At 41.1% G+C, this 18,600-nt stretch overlaps 1 protein-coding gene across 2 annotated transcripts in view; it reads left to right on the forward strand.

The window, feature by feature from the left end:
* Nucleotides 1-18,600, forward strand: part of hacl1 (2-hydroxyacyl-CoA lyase 1) — a 105,157-nt gene that overhangs the window by 6,620 nt on the left and 79,937 nt on the right. For both annotated transcript variants that reach the window (XR_007956368.1, XM_052016246.1), the window contains exons 5-9: nucleotides 725-797; nucleotides 3,908-3,980; nucleotides 5,521-5,620; nucleotides 6,449-6,561; nucleotides 14,849-14,984. Coding sequence is in view for 1 of the 2 variants with exons in the window: in XM_052016246.1 (XP_051872206.1) it covers nucleotides 725-797; nucleotides 3,908-3,980; nucleotides 5,521-5,620; nucleotides 6,449-6,561; nucleotides 14,849-14,984 (495 nt within the window). In the remaining variant the exon portion in view is untranslated. The remainder of the gene's footprint in view (nucleotides 1-724; nucleotides 798-3,907; nucleotides 3,981-5,520; nucleotides 5,621-6,448; nucleotides 6,562-14,848; nucleotides 14,985-18,600) is intronic.

Genomic DNA, 18,600 nt, shown 5'->3' on the forward strand with positions numbered 1-18,600 from the left:
ACTTTAAATCTGCCCTGCATCTCAAAGAAAAAGAATTGGCTAATTCACTCATGACATCTGATGTAATTATGACATACATGATCTATCCTTCCTTGTCCTTCTCAAGGCTATTGTGAATCACACCTGCTTTACTTTAAAAATTGCTTACCTTTGCAGGATTAGATGGCCACCAGAGTGAGTTTAAGCACCACATCATCAGAGAAAGAATGAGTTAATGCTTTTGCTGTTTACTTTTCATTGGAGCTGATTCTGACGATAGGCCTACATCTTTACATTTACTTTTTTGAATGTTGACAGGTCTTTCGAATAATTCATCCCATTTTCATATTGGAGACAAAGTTCAACACTGTCATTTATTACTGTCTACTTGAGGAGTGACTGACAAGGCTTTAATCTGAGTGTAGCCACAAGTCTCATTACTTCAGGCTAAGAACACTTGTTCTTCACAAGGGCCTGCATTGCATGAGGTTTCTATATTCTAATCACTGGCTAGAAAATTGATTATCGGCTTTAATCTATTTCAAGGCTTGTACACATTTTAATTTGAAGAAATTGTCTTAGAAATTGAGGTGATAAAATGAATTGATGTCACCTAAAACTGTTAAATATGAATTCTTTTGAAGATGTAACCATTCTTTTGAAGAGCACACTGCAGTAAGCATGATTAAGGACCATTACTTGATATTTGAAGTTTTTTTTAATCAACATAATTTATTTTTTTCAGGCCTGTAGTTGTCCTAGCAGGATCATCTGATAAAAATCAGGAAACAATGGGTGCTTTTCAGGAGTTTCCACAGGTTTGTGAAACTTGTCTTCTCTTTAGAATTATGATTATTTTGTTTTTGCTTATTTTGGGATGTTTGAAGTTGCTGAAATCACTACTTGTTCATCTGGATTTGTTGCATTGTATGATAAGGTATTTTAACTCACGGTTAAAGTTCTTTGCCATCCCCCTGAATTTCACAGTGTGTTTCAGTTTTAAGATATCATGCCATTTAAGATTGCCTTTCACATTTTGAGCAACCTATGTAACTATAGTTTGACTGAATATTGTGCCATTTATGCTTTTTGAATTTACATAAAATAAATAATCTGAAGATTTAGCAAAATGTGAAAATTAATGTAACTAATTTGCACATCTGATAGTAGTAGTTTAGTTATACCCCTTCTGCTGTTAAATTAGACTATTGCATATTGTAATTAGTTTTCTTGTTTAATCAATTATTATTTGCCAAAATTGTTGTCTGGTATTTTTTATATTAACAGATTATGCCATCGGCTTAGTATATTTTATGTGCCTCTGTCTGCTGTGGATCAGTTGATCATGATCGTGGTCTGAGTCAGGTTGTTGTGGGATTCTTGTTGCACATCAGAGACTTGAACACAAAGGTTTATGCAGACACTTTTGGCTGCTACAGGGTAGGATGCTACACCAAAGGAAGTGCTGTTTTTTGGGGTGTGATGTTAAACTAAGATGCCATGTTCTATGTTAGCTTACCAGTTAGATGTGGAAGATCTCATGGTAGAGCTTTTGACATAGAGCAAGGGAGTTATCCATGCTGTCCAGGCCATTAATTATTCCTCAATGAATGTTTCTAAAATAACTTGAGTATAAGAGTTAAGCAAGTCAAATGTAAGAGTCAGGAAGTCATGTTGCAGCTGTATAAAACATTGGTTAGGCCATGTTTGGACTATTGTGTGCAGTTCTGGTCACCACATTATGTGGTGGCTTTGGAGAGAGTGCAGAAGAGGTTGACCACGATATTGCCTGGATTAGAGGATATTAGCTCTAAGGAGAGGTTGGACAAACTTGGATTGTTTTCTCTGGAGCATTGGGGGCTGAGGGGTGACCTGATAGAGGTATATAAAATTATGAGAGGTATAGATAGGGTAAATAGTCAGAGGCTTTTTCCGAGGATGGAAATGTCAAATAGTAGAGGATGTTGGTTTAAACTGAGATGCAGAAAGTTTAAAGGAGATTTATGAGGTAAATTGTTTGCTCAGGGTGGTAGGTGCCTGGAAGCAGAAATTATAGCAATGTTTAAGAGGCATTTGGACAGGCACATGAAGAGGCAGGGAATGGAGAGAGATAGATCATGTGCCGGCAGATGGGATTAGTTTAAATTGGCACCATGGTTGGCACGGACATCATGGGCTGAAGGGCCTGTTCCTCTTCTGTACTGTTCTGTGTCAACTTACCTGGTTGTTAATGCATTGCTGTGATTTACCATAGTACAACAGTTATTTCAAATATGTTTCATTAGCTCCAAAGTGCTTTGAGATGTCCTGAACGAGACACTAAACTCCTCTCCCCCACCCCCCAATGTAAATACAGGATTTTCTGTATGTTTGTCTATCACCTTTTCACCAAAAAATGGTAGGGTGAAAAGTCTGATCAAGTATGACCTTGTTTGGTTTGGAATGCAGAAGGGGAGAGATATCTTGCGATCTGGGCACGACCAGCCCAATTGTGGTGGTGAGCTCCTTCCTTCTGGTGAAGACATTCTCACAGTGCTGTTGGGCAGGGAGTTCCAGGGTTTAAACTCAACAACAATGGAGGGCTGGTGATATATTTCCACTTCAGGATGGTGGTGTTCGCATGTGACTGCTCTTCTTGTCCTTCATGGCAGTAGAGGTTTGGAAGCTGTGTCAGCATATCCGAGTCAAGTAAATGCAGTGCATTTTATAGGTGGTATACACTGCAGCCACTGTGTTAATGGTGGAGGAAATGAATGTTTACAAAGGAGGATGGTGCGCCAAATCATTGTGGATGGCTGGAGCTTATTGCAGCAGGACAGTATATCAAATCACTGAGAATTTAAAAGCTAGATGCTCCAAGAGGAGTTGATGCAAATTCTTCCCAAACATCACTTTGCATTTTACCCAGGAGCTGTGGATGAGGGATTTGGTTGAAAAATTCTGAATAAGTACCGAGTGTGGGAAATGGGATGGAGGGCAATCCCTGTAAACCATGAAGAATCGATTAAATATGTGTGTTCTTTGGTGTCAGCTGGTGGCTCACAGAGGAGCTACAGCCTCTCCAAAAATTTAGAATTGACACTAATAGTGGTGGATGGAGCTAATGATTTTCATTGTGAGTGCCCCCTGCAAATATTTGGGGTTAATTTAGAGTTTAATAATACTACAGGAACCAACTTGCAGTGTGCTTTTCAATGTATTCTGAAATGAAATGTGATTTACTTACTATTTTTAATATATAATAGATATGTAGATATATAGTTAAAGGGCTGATGGTTATTTATCAGTTGTTTTTGTTTAGTGTTTGAACTGATCAGTCAGGTTTTCACGTGCATTATGAAATAAAGGTCAGTAAAGGAAGCTCACTTAAATAGGTTCAAGCAACAATTGTATGTGTTCTGTTCAAAGAATATTTCATGAACATAGTGAGGAGGCATTGTAGATGGTATTAATTCTTGTAAAAGAAAGTCATTCTATTGGCATTAATCATAAATAATCAACAAATTATTGTTAGCACTATGCACTTGTATAAGTTTTTGCTCTCTTTTTCCGCCTGTGTGTTTACACCTCAGGCTGGACTCTGGAAAGCTGGCAGCATCAGCTTTCACATTCTTCATGATTCACTGCCTCCTCTTGCTACCCTAGCCTTCCCGGTTAGTTACTAAATGGTAGATGCACTATTTTCCCAAACTACATACTACAAGGATTTAAACCATTTTGTCCATATTCAGATTCTGAATGTCAGAGCTTCCAGTACTTTGTGTTCCCAATAAGGAACAATTTGAGAGAGATCCTTCTTCAATATATCTATGACGTGTACTATATATTGCTTTCAAACTGTGAAACCTGCTTCATGACAAGGTTGTGTTCTGCCTATGCAAGCCAAACTTTATTTAACTGGCTTCACTCACATCATTTGTTTTGGCAGGTTGAGGCTTGTCGACTTTACAGCAAATTCTCAGCTAGACCAAGCAGCTTGGGAGTTGTACCTACCATTATTGAAAAAGGTAATTTGGAATTCAAATGGGATGGTGGGTGAGATATCCAGTTCATTGAAAAAATATGCTGTTAAATAAAAATGTTGGAATTGACCAGGGTGTTCAACTTCTGTTCTTGGAGCGCCAGCTCTGTGTGGAGCAGGAAGCTCTGGCTGAAGTTGTAGTGGTGATGCAGGGAAGCCACTACCCCTGCTCAGTGATGCTGAATGGCACACAGTACCCACTTGTTTTTGCTTGTGTAATATTCTACCATGCATTTGAAGGTTGTGAGGGCACTGAAGCAGGTTTTATGGAGGGGTGAGGCTAGCTTTAATGAGCTCCAGCCTATCCAGGCGGATGCCAGAGAGTTTGCAAGTCCCTTTTCCTCTAGGTAGCTGCCACTTTTAATTTTTTACTGCCCCCACTTCAGCCCCTCTCCTCCCATCATTTTCTATTCCCCATATAGTCATCTTGCTGTCCCCTCCCCAACAAATCCTTTCTCCAGCTCTGACCATCTCCCCACTCTGTCCTCTCCCTAATGCATGTCCTCTGCAATGTCAGAAGATCATGGAGGAAAGGCCCAACTTGAAAGTATCTTGAGCTTGGTGTATGGTGGGATATTGGAGTTCCTTCAGTGGGCCAGTGAAAGAGTTGGTCTGCTGGCCAATATTTGGGCATCCAATAAAAATGGACATGCTTTTAAAAAAAAGTTTATAGCGATTGTTTAATAACTGTAAGCAGAACTTGTTATTAATCATCTCAGTAAAATGATTTGAAAGAACATATTTCAAATGCTATTCTAAAAGGTTTATCTGTTATTACTTAATAACAGTTTTTGTTAAGGAAAGCAAAATTGTTTTTCTTTTCACACCAAAGTGATGAAAGAGAGAGGGATGTTCCTTTTCTCGCATTTACAAGTGGAGGAATTCCTGTAATTGATGCTTGTGGACGAACATTTTGCTTTTTGTTGGATTTTTAAAATTGTGTTTATTTGGTCAGAACCAGGCTGGTTATGCATCTGAGTAACGATGAGCAACTCTTATCAAGGTTATTCAGACATTTAACAAGCATGAACTTCTTCAGCTACAGGAAGCAGAATTCATTGCACTTTTCCAAAAATAAACCTATGTACAAAGTAAATTTATAACCATGTACATCGGAAAATGGTGCACTAATGTTTACTATGACTCCAGTGCAGTGCTGAGGGAATTCTGTGGCTGGGGAAATGGCACCTTTCAGAAGATGTGCTGAGTCCCTGCTATGTTGGTTAGTAGGAAAAGGGAAACTATTTCAAAGTTGCACAGGAAACTTATCCAGATGTCCTAATCTATATTTTTCCCTCTGTCAACATCCCTTAATGAGTAGATATTCTGTTTCTTTTAATCACATTGCTGTTTGTGGGAGCTTGCTTTGCCCAAATTAATTGCCACATTTTCAACATTAAAGCTGTGGCAACTCATCAAAAGTACTTAGTTGGCTGTAAGGTGTTTTGTGGCATTCTGACTCCATGACCTGGGCTATGTATATGCACATCATCCTTTTAATTCAATATGATTATTTTTTTAAAAGGCAGTTAGAACTAGTATCTATGGGCGTCCAGGAGCTTGTTATGTTGATGTCCCTGGAGATATGGTGACTTCCAAAGTCCACACTTCGTCACTGAGGTAAGTGTGCATTGCCAAGATAGTCAGACATTGGTCAGTAGTTTCAGAAATTTTAATTTATTCAGTAATTCTGCTTATCAAAAGAGAAAATGTTGAGGATACTTAGCATGTCAAGCAGCATCTGCAGAGAGGAAAACAGTTAACAATTCAGGTTGCTACAGAACTGAAAAAGTAGAAAACAAATGTGTTTTAAGTTGCAGAGAGATAATCCAAACAGAATCTATTTGATCATCTGGAGAGGAATGGACTTTTTTAAAATTGATTTTATTTTCTAACGGATGGGGCCGGTGCAGAGCGGGATGTCAGCAGGGCGGAGCGCTGCCTTAGGACTGTGTTTTGTAGTGTTTATGTTCATTCCTCTGCTTGAGATTTTCATCTAGTGCAGAGGAAACCTTTGAACAATTACTCTCCTCTTGATATTCTGTGGCAGTAAATGTGACAACCCTGAGCTACCAGAAGCAATTAGCTAGTATTGGTTGGATCCAGTAAGAGCATGCTTTGCAGTTTTGGTGTTTCTATGTTTTACCAATTTACGGTTTCCTACATTTAATTAATCACAGCTTTAATAAGAAACCCTGAACATATGTTTTTTTTCTTGTTGGCTTTTACTGTAAGGTAGATTGCTGACCCTAATTTATCACATGCCTGTAAATGGCTTTTTTTGTTCTTGATATTAATCATGTAGGTGAATGTGATTGATTTTATAATGAAACGTGCATCTATGAAACTATAGTGGATGTTTGTTCTGCAATGTTGTTGAAAACCTATCATGTGTTGATAGGATGTTAAGAGACAGGACAATCTATCTAATCATCTTTCTCCCTGTAGAACTGTTCCATGTTGTCCCTGTCCTCCATTGGCTTCAGCAACTCCAGCAGCAGTGAGAGAAGCAGCTTTGATCATTAAAAATGCCAAGAAGCCGCTTGTTGTTGTTGGAAAAGGTATGGTGATCAAAAGAAAAGCAGTATTTTGAATGATGGTAATTGGAATGTCTGGCATACAGATAAGGGAAATCAGTCTTTTTGCTAATGGGTTCCATATGGGTGATGGTATTTGGGAAGAATTTGTACAAAACTAATCACTTCCTGATATGAACAATAAGAAAGTTGTTCAAACAAAAACCCAGCAAGATTGGTTTCAGGTAATTGCACTTCTGAGCAGTAGGTGGCAGCAACGTTCCAAGTTGTACACTCTAGGGCAGAGGTTTTCAACCTGTGGTCCACGGACCCCTGGGGGACCGCGAGCAAGCCAAGAAAAAAATGGAAAAGCGACCTGTTACAAAGACATAGCTTACTTGCTTGCTCCAGTTTTCAACTATTCAGAAAATCAGCCATATCTATTCTATCTGTTATAGGCGACAATCTTAGAGACTTAAATGGTGTTCCCTTCTGGTAAGCTGCCGCTTAATATTTGATTTCTGTAGTCAGAGTAGTCAGTAGTGTTCACTACTCACTACTATTCTGTTGTGCACTGTAGTGTTAGCGAGACTGAGTGACGTTGTTGGTGTGCCTTAATAATATTGCTTACTTACCGTGCATTTACGCCACGGTGATGTCACTGTTAAACGAAAAGTGCACAAGTGTGTAAATTTTAGATTAGTTTTGATAATTTTGTTTAACAGTAATAGTAATTAAACTGTCCAGTGTGTATTGCTGAGTATGGAGAAATTTCTGAAGAGAAAAGCTGACCAGAAACCGGGAGATTCTGATGACGGAGGGGATGAGGGTGACTGAAAGAGAAAACAACGCAAGTACAATCCAGAATACACTTCATATGGCTTCATTGTAGTGGGGACAAATGCGGACCAACCTCTCTGTGTTGTGTGTTTGCAAACACTGTCGCAATGATGCAATGAAAACCAGTGAAATAGAAGCACCACTTAACAACAGTGCATCCCGATATTGCCAGTAAGCCAAAGGAATATTTTGAGCGGCAAAAGGAGCTGTACCTCAAGCAGAAAGGCAAAATGAACAGCCTGCGCCACTGTAAATGAGAAGGCTCTTCGCGCATCATATTTGGTAGCATTACGAATAGGCACATTCCAGAAAGCCTCACACAACTGGAGAAGAGCTTATACTGCCTGCAGCAGTAGATATGTGCGAAGTTGTACTGGGAAAAGAATCCAGTCAAAAACTGAAAGCCATTCCACTATCTGATAACACAGTAAGCAGAAGAATTGGCGATATGGCGGAAGATATACAGAGTCAGCTGATAGCACGTCTTCAGCAAGTCAGATTTGCGATTCAGCTCGATGAAAGTACTGATGTTGCCAGTGCTGCGCAGTTGTTGGTTTATGTTTGATATTGCAGGGAAGGAGAGGCTTTGGAAGACTTTTTGTTTTACAAGGAGTTCCCAGGGTGTACAACCGGTGAAGAACTTTTCCGTGTGCTTGACACTTCTTTTGTACAATCGGCATTGGCGTGGAAACAGTGTATTGGAGTATGCACGGATGGTGCTGCCACAATGACAGGATGGAAGTCAGGTCTAGTCACACGAGTGAAAGAAGTAGCTTCACAGGTAGCAGCAACCCACTGCATGATTCACCATGAGGCTTTGGCTGCAAAGGATATGGATGAAAATCTTGCGGATGTGTTTTCCACATGCATTAAAATCGTTAACTTTATCAAAGCCAGGCCGCTCAATCATCGTTTGTTTGAAAACATATGCCGTGAAATGGAAGCCGAGCATAAGCATTTGTTGCTACATACAGAAGTCAGATGGCTGTCAAGAGGCCGCGTTGTGTAGTGTGTATATGAATTGTGAGATGAACCGCTCATTTTTCTAAATGAGCATAACGGATCATTGGCACAGTTCTTGACAGGTGAGACGTGGGTTGCCAGATTAGTTTATCTTGCAGATATTTTCAACATTTTGAACAACTTAAATCTATCATTGCAAGGACCTGGCTCAAATGTTCTGAAAACGCATGACAAAATCAATGCCTTCCAGAAAAAACTCCGAATCTGGAAGGGAAGATGCGAGCAAGGCTATGATATGTTTCCATTGCTGGCTGACTTTCTGACAGTGAACGAGACTAAGACAGAGGCCATTGCGAGCACCGTTTTGAACCATATTCAACAGCTGTCACATTATTTCCATGAGTATTTCAGCAATGATGACACTAGCATGTTTGATTGGATTCAAAGTCCGCTTGACTGCATGCTTACTAATTTAACTGGACGTGAACAAGAAGAATTGGCTGGACTGTCATCTGACAGGACTTTGCGCTTGCAGTTCAAGCGAATGTCACTGTTGTCGTTCTGGATAGCATGTTCCCAGGAGTATCCATTGCTGTTCTGCAAAGCCGTCAATGTTCTGTTACCATTTGCAGCCACTTACTTGTGCGAAATAGCATTTTCTGCGGTCACTGCCATGAAAACCAAATACAGATCAAGATTGGATATTGAGGATGACATTTGCATATGTTTGTTGCACGTACCACTACGTTTGGACAAACTCTGCAGTGCAAAACAGGCACAACCTTCACATTGAACTGAACACTGAAAGACACCGCTGGTAGTTATCGGTGATTGAAATAGTCACTATTTCAATAGGGCCTGTGTGCAGTAATTTAAGTGTTGTATGCATGAATTATCGATTGTTTGATTTTGTGGGCTTTGGGGGTCCGCCATCTAACAAAGACGTGTTCTGGGGGGCTGCAGCATGCAAAAGGTTGAAAACCACTGTTCTAGGGTGTAGGGGCTGACTGCTACAACATTCCTTCTTGTCCATGCATCTGAAGTTTAAATGCATGGAGACTTTCAGGCATATGCAGGGAGTGGTAGCCCACCTGCTTGTTTGGCTTCCTTAACAATCATCTTAATGCTGGAAAACGCGATGATGCTGGAGGAACTCAGCAGGCCAGGTAGCATCTGTGGAGAAAAGCAGGCGGTCAATGTTTCAGGTCAGGACTCTTCTTTAGGACTGAAGATAGGAAAAGGGGAAGCCCAATATGTAGGAGGGAAAAGCAGAGAAGTGATAGGTGGAGAAAAGAGGGGAGGCTGGAGTCGATTAAATTTTCCATTTCTACCTCATGTATGCATATTTTATGTGCTCTGTGCAGTTGTGGTTCATAGATAGGCAGAAACCAGGGACCTTTTTATTTGGATTACTGACCTTACGAGTGAAAATCAACTTTCCAAAATGCAAAAGGATTGAAATTGCCTTACTGGAGGTTGAGAATGTGGGTCAACATGTCAAACAATGCCAGGACATGGTTAGGTCCTGGCAGTATTGTCCAATTTCTTTGATTCGCTGGATCTTGTGGAAGGTGCCAGTGTGTGACAGATGGATGGTGTTTGTTTGCATGCCTTCTCTGTAATGGCAGATGTCACTGAGGTGGCGACTGAATGTTGATTGCCAATATCCCAGTCCACAGAGCTAAATAACAGCTGACAACACCAAAAGGGTAGGACTTAGTAAAGCAAATATGTAGGGAAATCACAGGTAGGTGTAGGAATAATAGGAGGTGATTTCAACTTCCCTAATATTGACTGGGACTTCCATAGTGCAAAGGGATTAGATGGGGCAGAATTTGTTAACTATGCACAGAAAAGTTTCCTCAAGCAATATGTAGATTGCCCTGCTAGAGAGGGGGGTAACGCGGCCTCCACGAGGGGAATGAAGCTGGGCAGGTGGCTGAAGTGTCAGTGGAGGAGCAGTTTAGGATCAGTGACCATAATTCTATTAGTTTTAAAATGGTTACGGAAAAAGGTAGGACTGGTCTACAAATTAAAGCCCTAAATTGGGGCAAGATTAATCTTGATGGCATTAGACAGGAACTTGCAAAGGTTGATTCAGAGTGGCTGTTCAGAGGTCAAAAGATATCAGGCAAGGGGGAGGCTTTTAAAAGTGAAATAGGGGCAGCATGTTTCTGTTGGAGTGAAGGGCAAAGCTGGCAGGAAGCCTGGTTGACAAGAGATATTGAGGCTCTGGTCAGGAAAAAGAAGAAAGCTTATGTCAAGTATAGACAGCTGGGATCAAGTGAGTCCTGTGAGGAGTATAAGGGATACAGGAGTACACTTAAGAACGAAATCAGGAAGGCAAATATGGGACATGAGATATCCTTGGCACGTAAGGTAAAGGAGAAATCTAAAGGATTCTATAAGGATATTAAGAGGAAAAGGGTACTGAGGGAGAGAATAGATCCCCTTGAAGATCAATGTGATAATCTATGTGTGGAGCTAAGGGAGAAGGGTGAGGTTTTCACTGAATACTTCTCATCTGCATTTACCATGGAGAAAGTCATGGAAGCTAGGGAGTTCAGGGAAGGGAACAGTGATGTCCTGAAATGTATCGATATTACAAAAGAAGTGCATAAGGGTGGATAAATCCCTGCGGCCTGACCAATTGTATCTTAAGACATTGTGGGAAGCGAGGGAAGAAATTGCTGGCGCCCTGGCAGAGATTTTTGTACCTTCCTTAACCATGGGTGAAGTACCAGAAGACTGGAGGGTGGCTAATGTTGTTCCTTTATTAAAGAAGGGCTGCAAGGATAAACCAGGGAATTTCAGGCCGGTGAGCCTGACCTAAGTGGTGAGAAAGTTACTGGAGGAGATTCTGAGAAACAGGATCTGTCTGCATTTGGAAAGGCAAGGACAGATTAGTGATAGTCAGCATGGCTTTGTGTGTGGGAAATCGTGTCTCACGAATTTCATTATGTTTTTTCTGAAGAGGTGACCAAAAGGATTGTTGAGGGCAGGGCTCTAGATCTTGTCTAGATGGACCTTAGCAAGGTCCCTTATGGTAGGCTAGTCTGGAGGTTAGATCACATGGCATCCAGGGTGAACAAGCTGATTGGATACAAAATTGGCTTGGTGGTAGGGTCAGAGGGTGGTAGTGGAGGGTTGTTTTTCACGTTGGAGGCCTGTGACAGCTGGTGTGCCACAGGGATCGATGCTGGGTCCCTTGTTGTTTGTCATACATTATCCTCCAAATCGTTAATATATATGTGGCAGAATTAGTAAGTTTTCAGACGACACCAAAATTGGTGGTGTGGTGAACGTTGAAGAAGGTTGTCTAAGGTTACAACAGGAGCTAGATCGACATGGAAATTGTGCAAAGGAATGGCAGATGGAATTTAAGTCAGACAAATGTGAAATGAAGCATTTTGGGAAGTTAAACCAGGGCACAGTAAATGACAGGGCCCTGGGGAGTTTTATACAACAGACAGACCGAGGGGTACAAATACATGGTTCACTGAAAGGTGCGATAAAAGTAGACGGTGGCGAAGAAGGTGAATGGCATGCTTGCCTTCACCGGTTGGGGATTTCTTGTTTGGGATGTCCTGTTACAGCTGTGCTAGACGTTAGTGACACCGCACCTGGAGTATTGTGTGCAATTCTGGTTGCCATTCTATAGGAAGGCTATGATTAAGCGAGAGAGGCTGCAGAAAAGGTTCACAAGGATGTTGCCAGGACTGGAGGTCTTGAGTTATGAGAAGAGACTGGATAGGCTGGGACTGTTTTGCCCAGAGAGAAGGAGCGGTGAATTATAAAGGTTTATAGAATCATGAGGGGCATAGATAAGATGAATAGTAACAGTCTTTTTCCCAGGGTAGGGGAGTAGTCTAAAACTAAAGGGTATAGGTTTGAGAGAAAAGGGAAACTTAGGGGCAGGTTTTTCACGCAGAGGGTAGTGGGTGTGTGGAACGAGCTGCTAGAGGAAGCTGTAGAGGTGGGTACAATTACAACATTTGGACAAGTGCATGAATAGGAAAAATTGAGAGTGATATGGGCTAAACACAGGCAAATGGGACTAACTCAGGTAGGCACCTTGGTTGGCATGGATGAGTTGGGCCGAAGGGCCTGTTTTTGTCCTCTATGACTCTGTGACTCTATAATCTGCAAAAACAATATGGCTAAAGCTGTGGCCCCAAAGAGGAGAGGTGTGTGAATGGAAATACAGACATCTTAAACATAAAATTGATAGTATTTTTTTTAAATTTGGAAGTCTTTCCATTTGCTATAAGTTTCCAAAACAGTGCCCTCTTTTCCTGGAATTCTTGGAGTAAACAGTTTGGCTTCTTGTCCCATCTAGTTGATATCGCAGTCAATAATGTGACTGGGACTATGGTAACTTATTCCTTTCCACCCATCTTTGTCCAACAGTAGCTTTTGACATCAGCATCCTCCTCATTATTTCTTCTCTGTGGTTCAGTTGAATGGGACTGCACTTGCCTGGTTCCATTCTTATATCTTCAGCCATATAGCCAGAGTATCACCTAAAATGGCTTGTTTTACCTCTCTGGCACTGTGGCCTATGGAATTCCCTACCATCTGTCATGCTGCCCCCTGGCAACTTTACTTGAAAGCTCACCACAGGTTCCACATATGTATCCTGGTAACACCCAACTCCGTTTTGGTCCCTCTCAACCCTTCAGTATCTCTAAATTGAAGACAAGAGACTGCAGCTACTGGAATCTAGAGTGAAAAACGGAAAGCTGGAAGAACTCAGTGGTTCAAGCAGCATCTGTGAGGCAAATGGTGTTGACGTTTTGGGTTGACGCCCTGCATCAGGACTGAGAGGGAACAGGAAAGATTGGCAGTATAAAGTATGTAGGGGGGTGGAATAGAGGCTGGTAGGTGATTGGTGGAACCACTTGGGGAGGGGGACGATGGGCAGGTGGGACTAGATGGGGGAGGGGGTGGGTAGGAGAGAGGCTGATAAGTGATATGTGGGCCCAGATGGGGAAGGGGCGATGAGCAGATGGAACCAGGTGGGGCAAGGGAATGGGAAGAACGAACGAAGGGAGGGGAAAAAAAACTAGGTGGACAGGTGCGTGTGTGTACGGTAGGATTGCACCGGAGGTTTCGGTTACTGAAATTGGAAAATTCAATATTCATGCCATTTGTTTGTGAAATACCCAAGCAGAATACGAGATGTTGTTCTTCCGATTTGCATCTGGCCTCTCTGTAACAATGGTAGAACAACATCCTTCTAAATCCCTGACGTAGGGCCTCAACCCGAAATATTGACTTACCCGTTTTGCCTCCACGAATGCCGCTTGACCCGTTGAGTTGTGTCTTTTTGTTTTAGAATCTCTAAGTTGTTTGACTGCTTACCCGACTTCCAGTTCTAGATGAGCAGACGATTCCTCTGGTAAATCCATTTGGCCTGCTGTGCGTTTCTAGTTTACTGTACCTCTTGGGGACAGAGGAGTTTCCAGGCTGATGTTCTTTATTCATCTCAGGGAAAATATAAATTGCTATATTTCTAGTTAAAAAAGCTAAAAAAAACAGCAATATAAAGATCTGCCTACCACACAATTTAGGATTACATCACTTGAATTGTAGCAAGAGATGAAAGAAATTCTATAACATGGGCAAGATCTCTGCACCGGGTAATTAAAATTGTAGTCAAAAAAAATTATAAGGGAAAAATCAGGGACTTATTGCAAGGACTATGAAATCTGTAATGTTCCTGCTGCTTCCTCCATGCATCTGATGTGCAAATGCATGGGGCTTCCAGCCTTGTGCTGTGGTGTCTAATTACACTTCCATGAATGTTGTTCTATGCACTGTGGCCTGTGGATGGTGCAGGACACTTATGTAGAAAGAGGCCTTCACAATGCATGTGGTGATGGCATCTACGTTATTTAATGGAGACCCTGATTGATCTTAGGAAGTGGAATCTGGCACAAAGAACGGACTCAAAGTAGATGGGTTCCTTGCAACACTTCTCCTTCAACCTCCCCTAAACCACACCTACCTGGTCATGCTTCCTTTTACACCCTACCCCCCATTACAACTCTGGCACACTACCTCACAATTGTGAGCCTGATACTCGCCAATCATTTCCCCGTTTCATATCAATCACAAGCCTGACCCTGGCCCCAACCCCCACCAGTTATGAGGTTGAGCCCTCCCCATCTTCCCAATGTTTGCAACCTGCCCCTTGCAGTTCTGATCCACTGTGACTGATGGCCTGAAACTCCTGCATAGTGCAACCCCTCCCACCTCGTCCTGGGTTCTGCAGAGCATGCAGAGGAAAGATTTTTTTTTAGTGCACAAACTGCGTAATCTATTCTGCACAATGGTTTGGGCCTTGTGTTGTTTTGCAGCTTTGTGTCCATAAAAAAACATCTGTTGCATCACTGAGCTAACACATCCTTCCAGAGCACAGAAGAATTTCTAAGCCATTGTTTTCTCTTATCATAGTTATATTGGAAGCATTTGTTCACGGGTGAACATTATGACACGAAAAATATATTCCTTCAATTTCTTAAAGGCGCAGCCTATTCTCGTGCTGAGGAATGTATTAGGAAGCTTGTAGATGTCTGTGGATTGCCATTTCTGCCTACTCCAATGGGGAAAGGTGTGGTACCTGATGACCACCTAAACTGTGTCTCTGCAGCCAGATCCAGGTTAGTGTCTGAAACAAAGCTGATTATTTTTTCCAATTTTCGAAAGCAATTTAAGGCATTAACGCATTCTGAATATTGAGCAATATTATATTAAATAAACCTCAAATTTAGGCATGTTCAGTTTCCATTTCCTGTGCATAGCAGGACTAATCCAAATTATGCACTTCATGCACTAATATTTGCTATCTTATTGCTACTGTTAACATACTCGTTACCACCAAATTGCATTAGTCTTAACCGATCCACTCCATGTTTCTTGTTATTATCACAATTCACTACACATTCCTTTTCCCATCTGCCCACACAAGAAGACAATTTATCTACAAGATATTTATTTGTCTTTTTGCATTACTGGGGAATGTGCTGGGGGGCAGCCCGCAAGTGTCGCCACTCTTCCGGCGCCAACATAGCATGCCCACAACTTCTAATCTGTATGTTTTTGGAATGTGGGAGGAAGCCGGAGCACCTGGACGAAACCCAAGCAGATACGGGGAGAACGTACAAACTCCTTGCAGACAGCGGCGGGAATTGAACCCAGGTCTCTGGCGCTGTAATAGCGTTACGGTAACTGCTACACTACCGTGCCAGACTAACGCTGTCCTTTGCCTCGTCTGTGAATTTGACTCAGAAGTTCTCCTCTATCATGTTTTGGAACTTCAGTAGGGTTATTCAGCAGCTCCCAGGGGCTTGTTTTTCAGTTGACTTCACCAGGTAGCATGAATGCATCAGATAGTTTGCTGCGGCACAGAGTCAAGGGTGCTAATGTCTAGGATTAATATCAAGGTTTGGGAGTTCTTCAAGTTCCCCCTTCAAGCCAGTACTGACTGCCTTTCAGTCCTCTAAACTCCCATCACCTTCGCTGGCCACTTTTCTCATCAAGCACCTCCTGTCACCTATGACAGATCTTTGGCTTTTCAGCCTCCTCAGAATCTACGGGATTGGAATGGAAACAAGGCATGCTCAGCAATGAGAAGCCTAAGAGGACGGCGATCTTTTGCAGACTTTGCAATGGTGTGTACCACAATTTATGTCGTTTAAAAATAAATGAATGACTCCTAACCAGAATAATGTGACAAATGAATGTATATGTTTGTGCAGGTAAATGCGCACTTGTTATAAAACAATATATCCTTCATGTGAACAATCGTGTGAGAGATAGTTTGTTATGTGTTTTTTGCTAAGAGTGTGGTTAGGGTCTGGAATGCAATACCAAGGTGTAGAGGAGCAGATTCAATTGTAGTATTGAGAAGGGAGCTGGATAAATATCTGAAAGGAAAAAAATTACAGGAGAGGCTTAGAAAGTGGGTCTAACTGGATTGCTTTCACACAGAGCTGGTGCTGACTTGATAGGCTGAATGACCTCTTTCCATGCTGTATCCATTCTATAGTTCTGTGATTTGCCTGCTTTTTCTCAGTAATAGTTGCTGTAATAAGATTCACAATACGATTTTGTTTTATTGCTATTATTTGATACTTCAGTTGTCCTCCTTTTACATGAGTGACATTTGGTCCTTGATTGTATCTCTAAACCAGGTGGCTGAAATGTACAATCTATCATTTGCACTTGCCTATTATTGGCTGGAGCTGATCATGTGATTCATTTCAGCTTTGCTTTCCCCAAGACTATTTGCTTGGTCTGCACGCTGAAAGTCTCTCCTGCAAAAGTTGATGCTTTTCCTTGCCCTTTCCTGCTGCAGCTAAACAGTGGCCATCAAAATTTGGAGCTTTGGGTTCTTCTTCCCCCCCCACCCCTCAAGATATTGCCGTCACTCTTTGCCCTGTATGACGTCCCACTTTGTAGGTTTCCCAACAGTGAGAAGGGACTGGCATTGAGAAATTGGACTGCCTGACAGCAGCAACATCTGTATTGATTGAACCTGTGTTAAGTTTTACAGGATATATATTTGAGTCTGTAGACAGAAGCTGAAAGGTTACAATATGTGTGATCATGGCCAGACTGTGAAAGGCATTTTTGTAAGAAGGCAGGGCCACTCTGAGCTCTATTAGTTGTTCTGCCTGTATATTTCTTATCCTCAAAGTTGTGCCTTTCCCACTTGCATTTCATCCTATCTCCTTGTTCTATGGGCACCATTAATAACAATCTCTCTCGAAATCATGGCTTGGATTTGGCAGTCGATATGTCAGCAGAACTGCTGGTGTTCACCACTTTAAATCTGTGAAACTAATAGCAATGTACAAATTTTTGGGTTTGTGTAGCTGAACACCATTCTTGATTGCTGTCTGTGATTTCAGTGCACTTTCCCAGATTCTGCTATTTGTAGCCTGCTCCACTGCCATTGACCTGAAATCTCTTTGAATGGTGTGAACTTGAGCTCATTTTGAGTTTTTTTATCCTTTACAAAATACCTTGAAAATCTTATGCATAGTTACATCAAGTATTTGAATTTTAATGACATATTAATTCATTTTGTAAACTCACCTAAAAACTTTCATTTTTCCACGAAAATTTAAAATACATTTATATTTCATGTCCCATTTTAATTCTCTATATTTCAATTTATTTAACTTTCTAAAATGTTTAAGTTAAAATTTTCTTAAAACACACTGCACCTGCTGGAAATCTAAAATAAGAACAGAATATGCTGGTAATTCTTAATGGGTACGGCAGCATCTGTGGAGAAAAAAAACAGGGTTACATTCAGGTCAATGACCTTTTATCAGAGCTAGCAAGTTCCAATGAAGGGTCATTGTCCTGAAGCATTACCTCCACTTTTCTCTGTCCACAGATGCTGCTTGACTTGCTGACTGCTTTCAACTTTTTCCATTTTTAGTTAACATTTTCAATTTAGTTTCATGCCTGTGAGAATGCTTTAGCATGATTGGCGGCTCAGCCAGCTTGATGACATCACAACTACTGGATGCTAGAGGTCCAGTTGAACTGACACAGAGCAGTGCCAAGTATCAGGGAAGTGGAAATTATCATCACAGGAGCTGTGGAGAGAACTTTTAGCAAGGTCCGTAAGAAACGCTATTGCTTTGCTGTTGCCTGCAAATACTGGCCAATTAATTTTTTCCATCTTTCCTTCTTAAAACTAACCACTATAAGCCCTTAAACTTTTACCATCAGCAGCTTCTTTTTTAATCTCAGCTAAATATGTATGCTTTGATTAAGGCTAATGCAGTGATCTTTGAGTGAATTGTAATTACATTTTTTGTCTCTTCATCCCGCATTCCAAATGATTACACCATGCTGGGAATCACTTCAAAGCTGTTCCTGTTCACCCACTATAACTTTATATTTGACAGGAACCCATAAAACAGCTTCCACTCCAATGAAGTAACTTCAAACCATTAACGTGTTTGAACATTAGTTGCATGTTTTACTTTCAATTAAGAACTGGACTGAGACTGATTGGGTTGCCTATTGATGAATAGTCACACAATTGCTCAACAACTGTGATTGTGAACTGGTTTGTGTGTAGTTTTCTTTGTGTAATTTGCTCCAAATTATTTTGCTGCTTCTGAATAATTAGATAAATAAATAAGAGATTTCAAAGTGGGGTTTAAAATTCCTTAATTATTTTTAAAGAAAATTTCACTTGTTTCCAATTGCTCAAGCATTGAGTTTAGGAAATTTAAATTTTGAATCTTAGGC

Source organism: Pristis pectinata, chromosome 5 (genome assembly GCF_009764475.1).
Source record: "Pristis pectinata isolate sPriPec2 chromosome 5, sPriPec2.1.pri, whole genome shotgun sequence".
In the NCBI taxonomy this organism is placed as follows: domain Eukaryota; kingdom Metazoa; phylum Chordata; class Chondrichthyes; order Rhinopristiformes; family Pristidae; genus Pristis; species Pristis pectinata.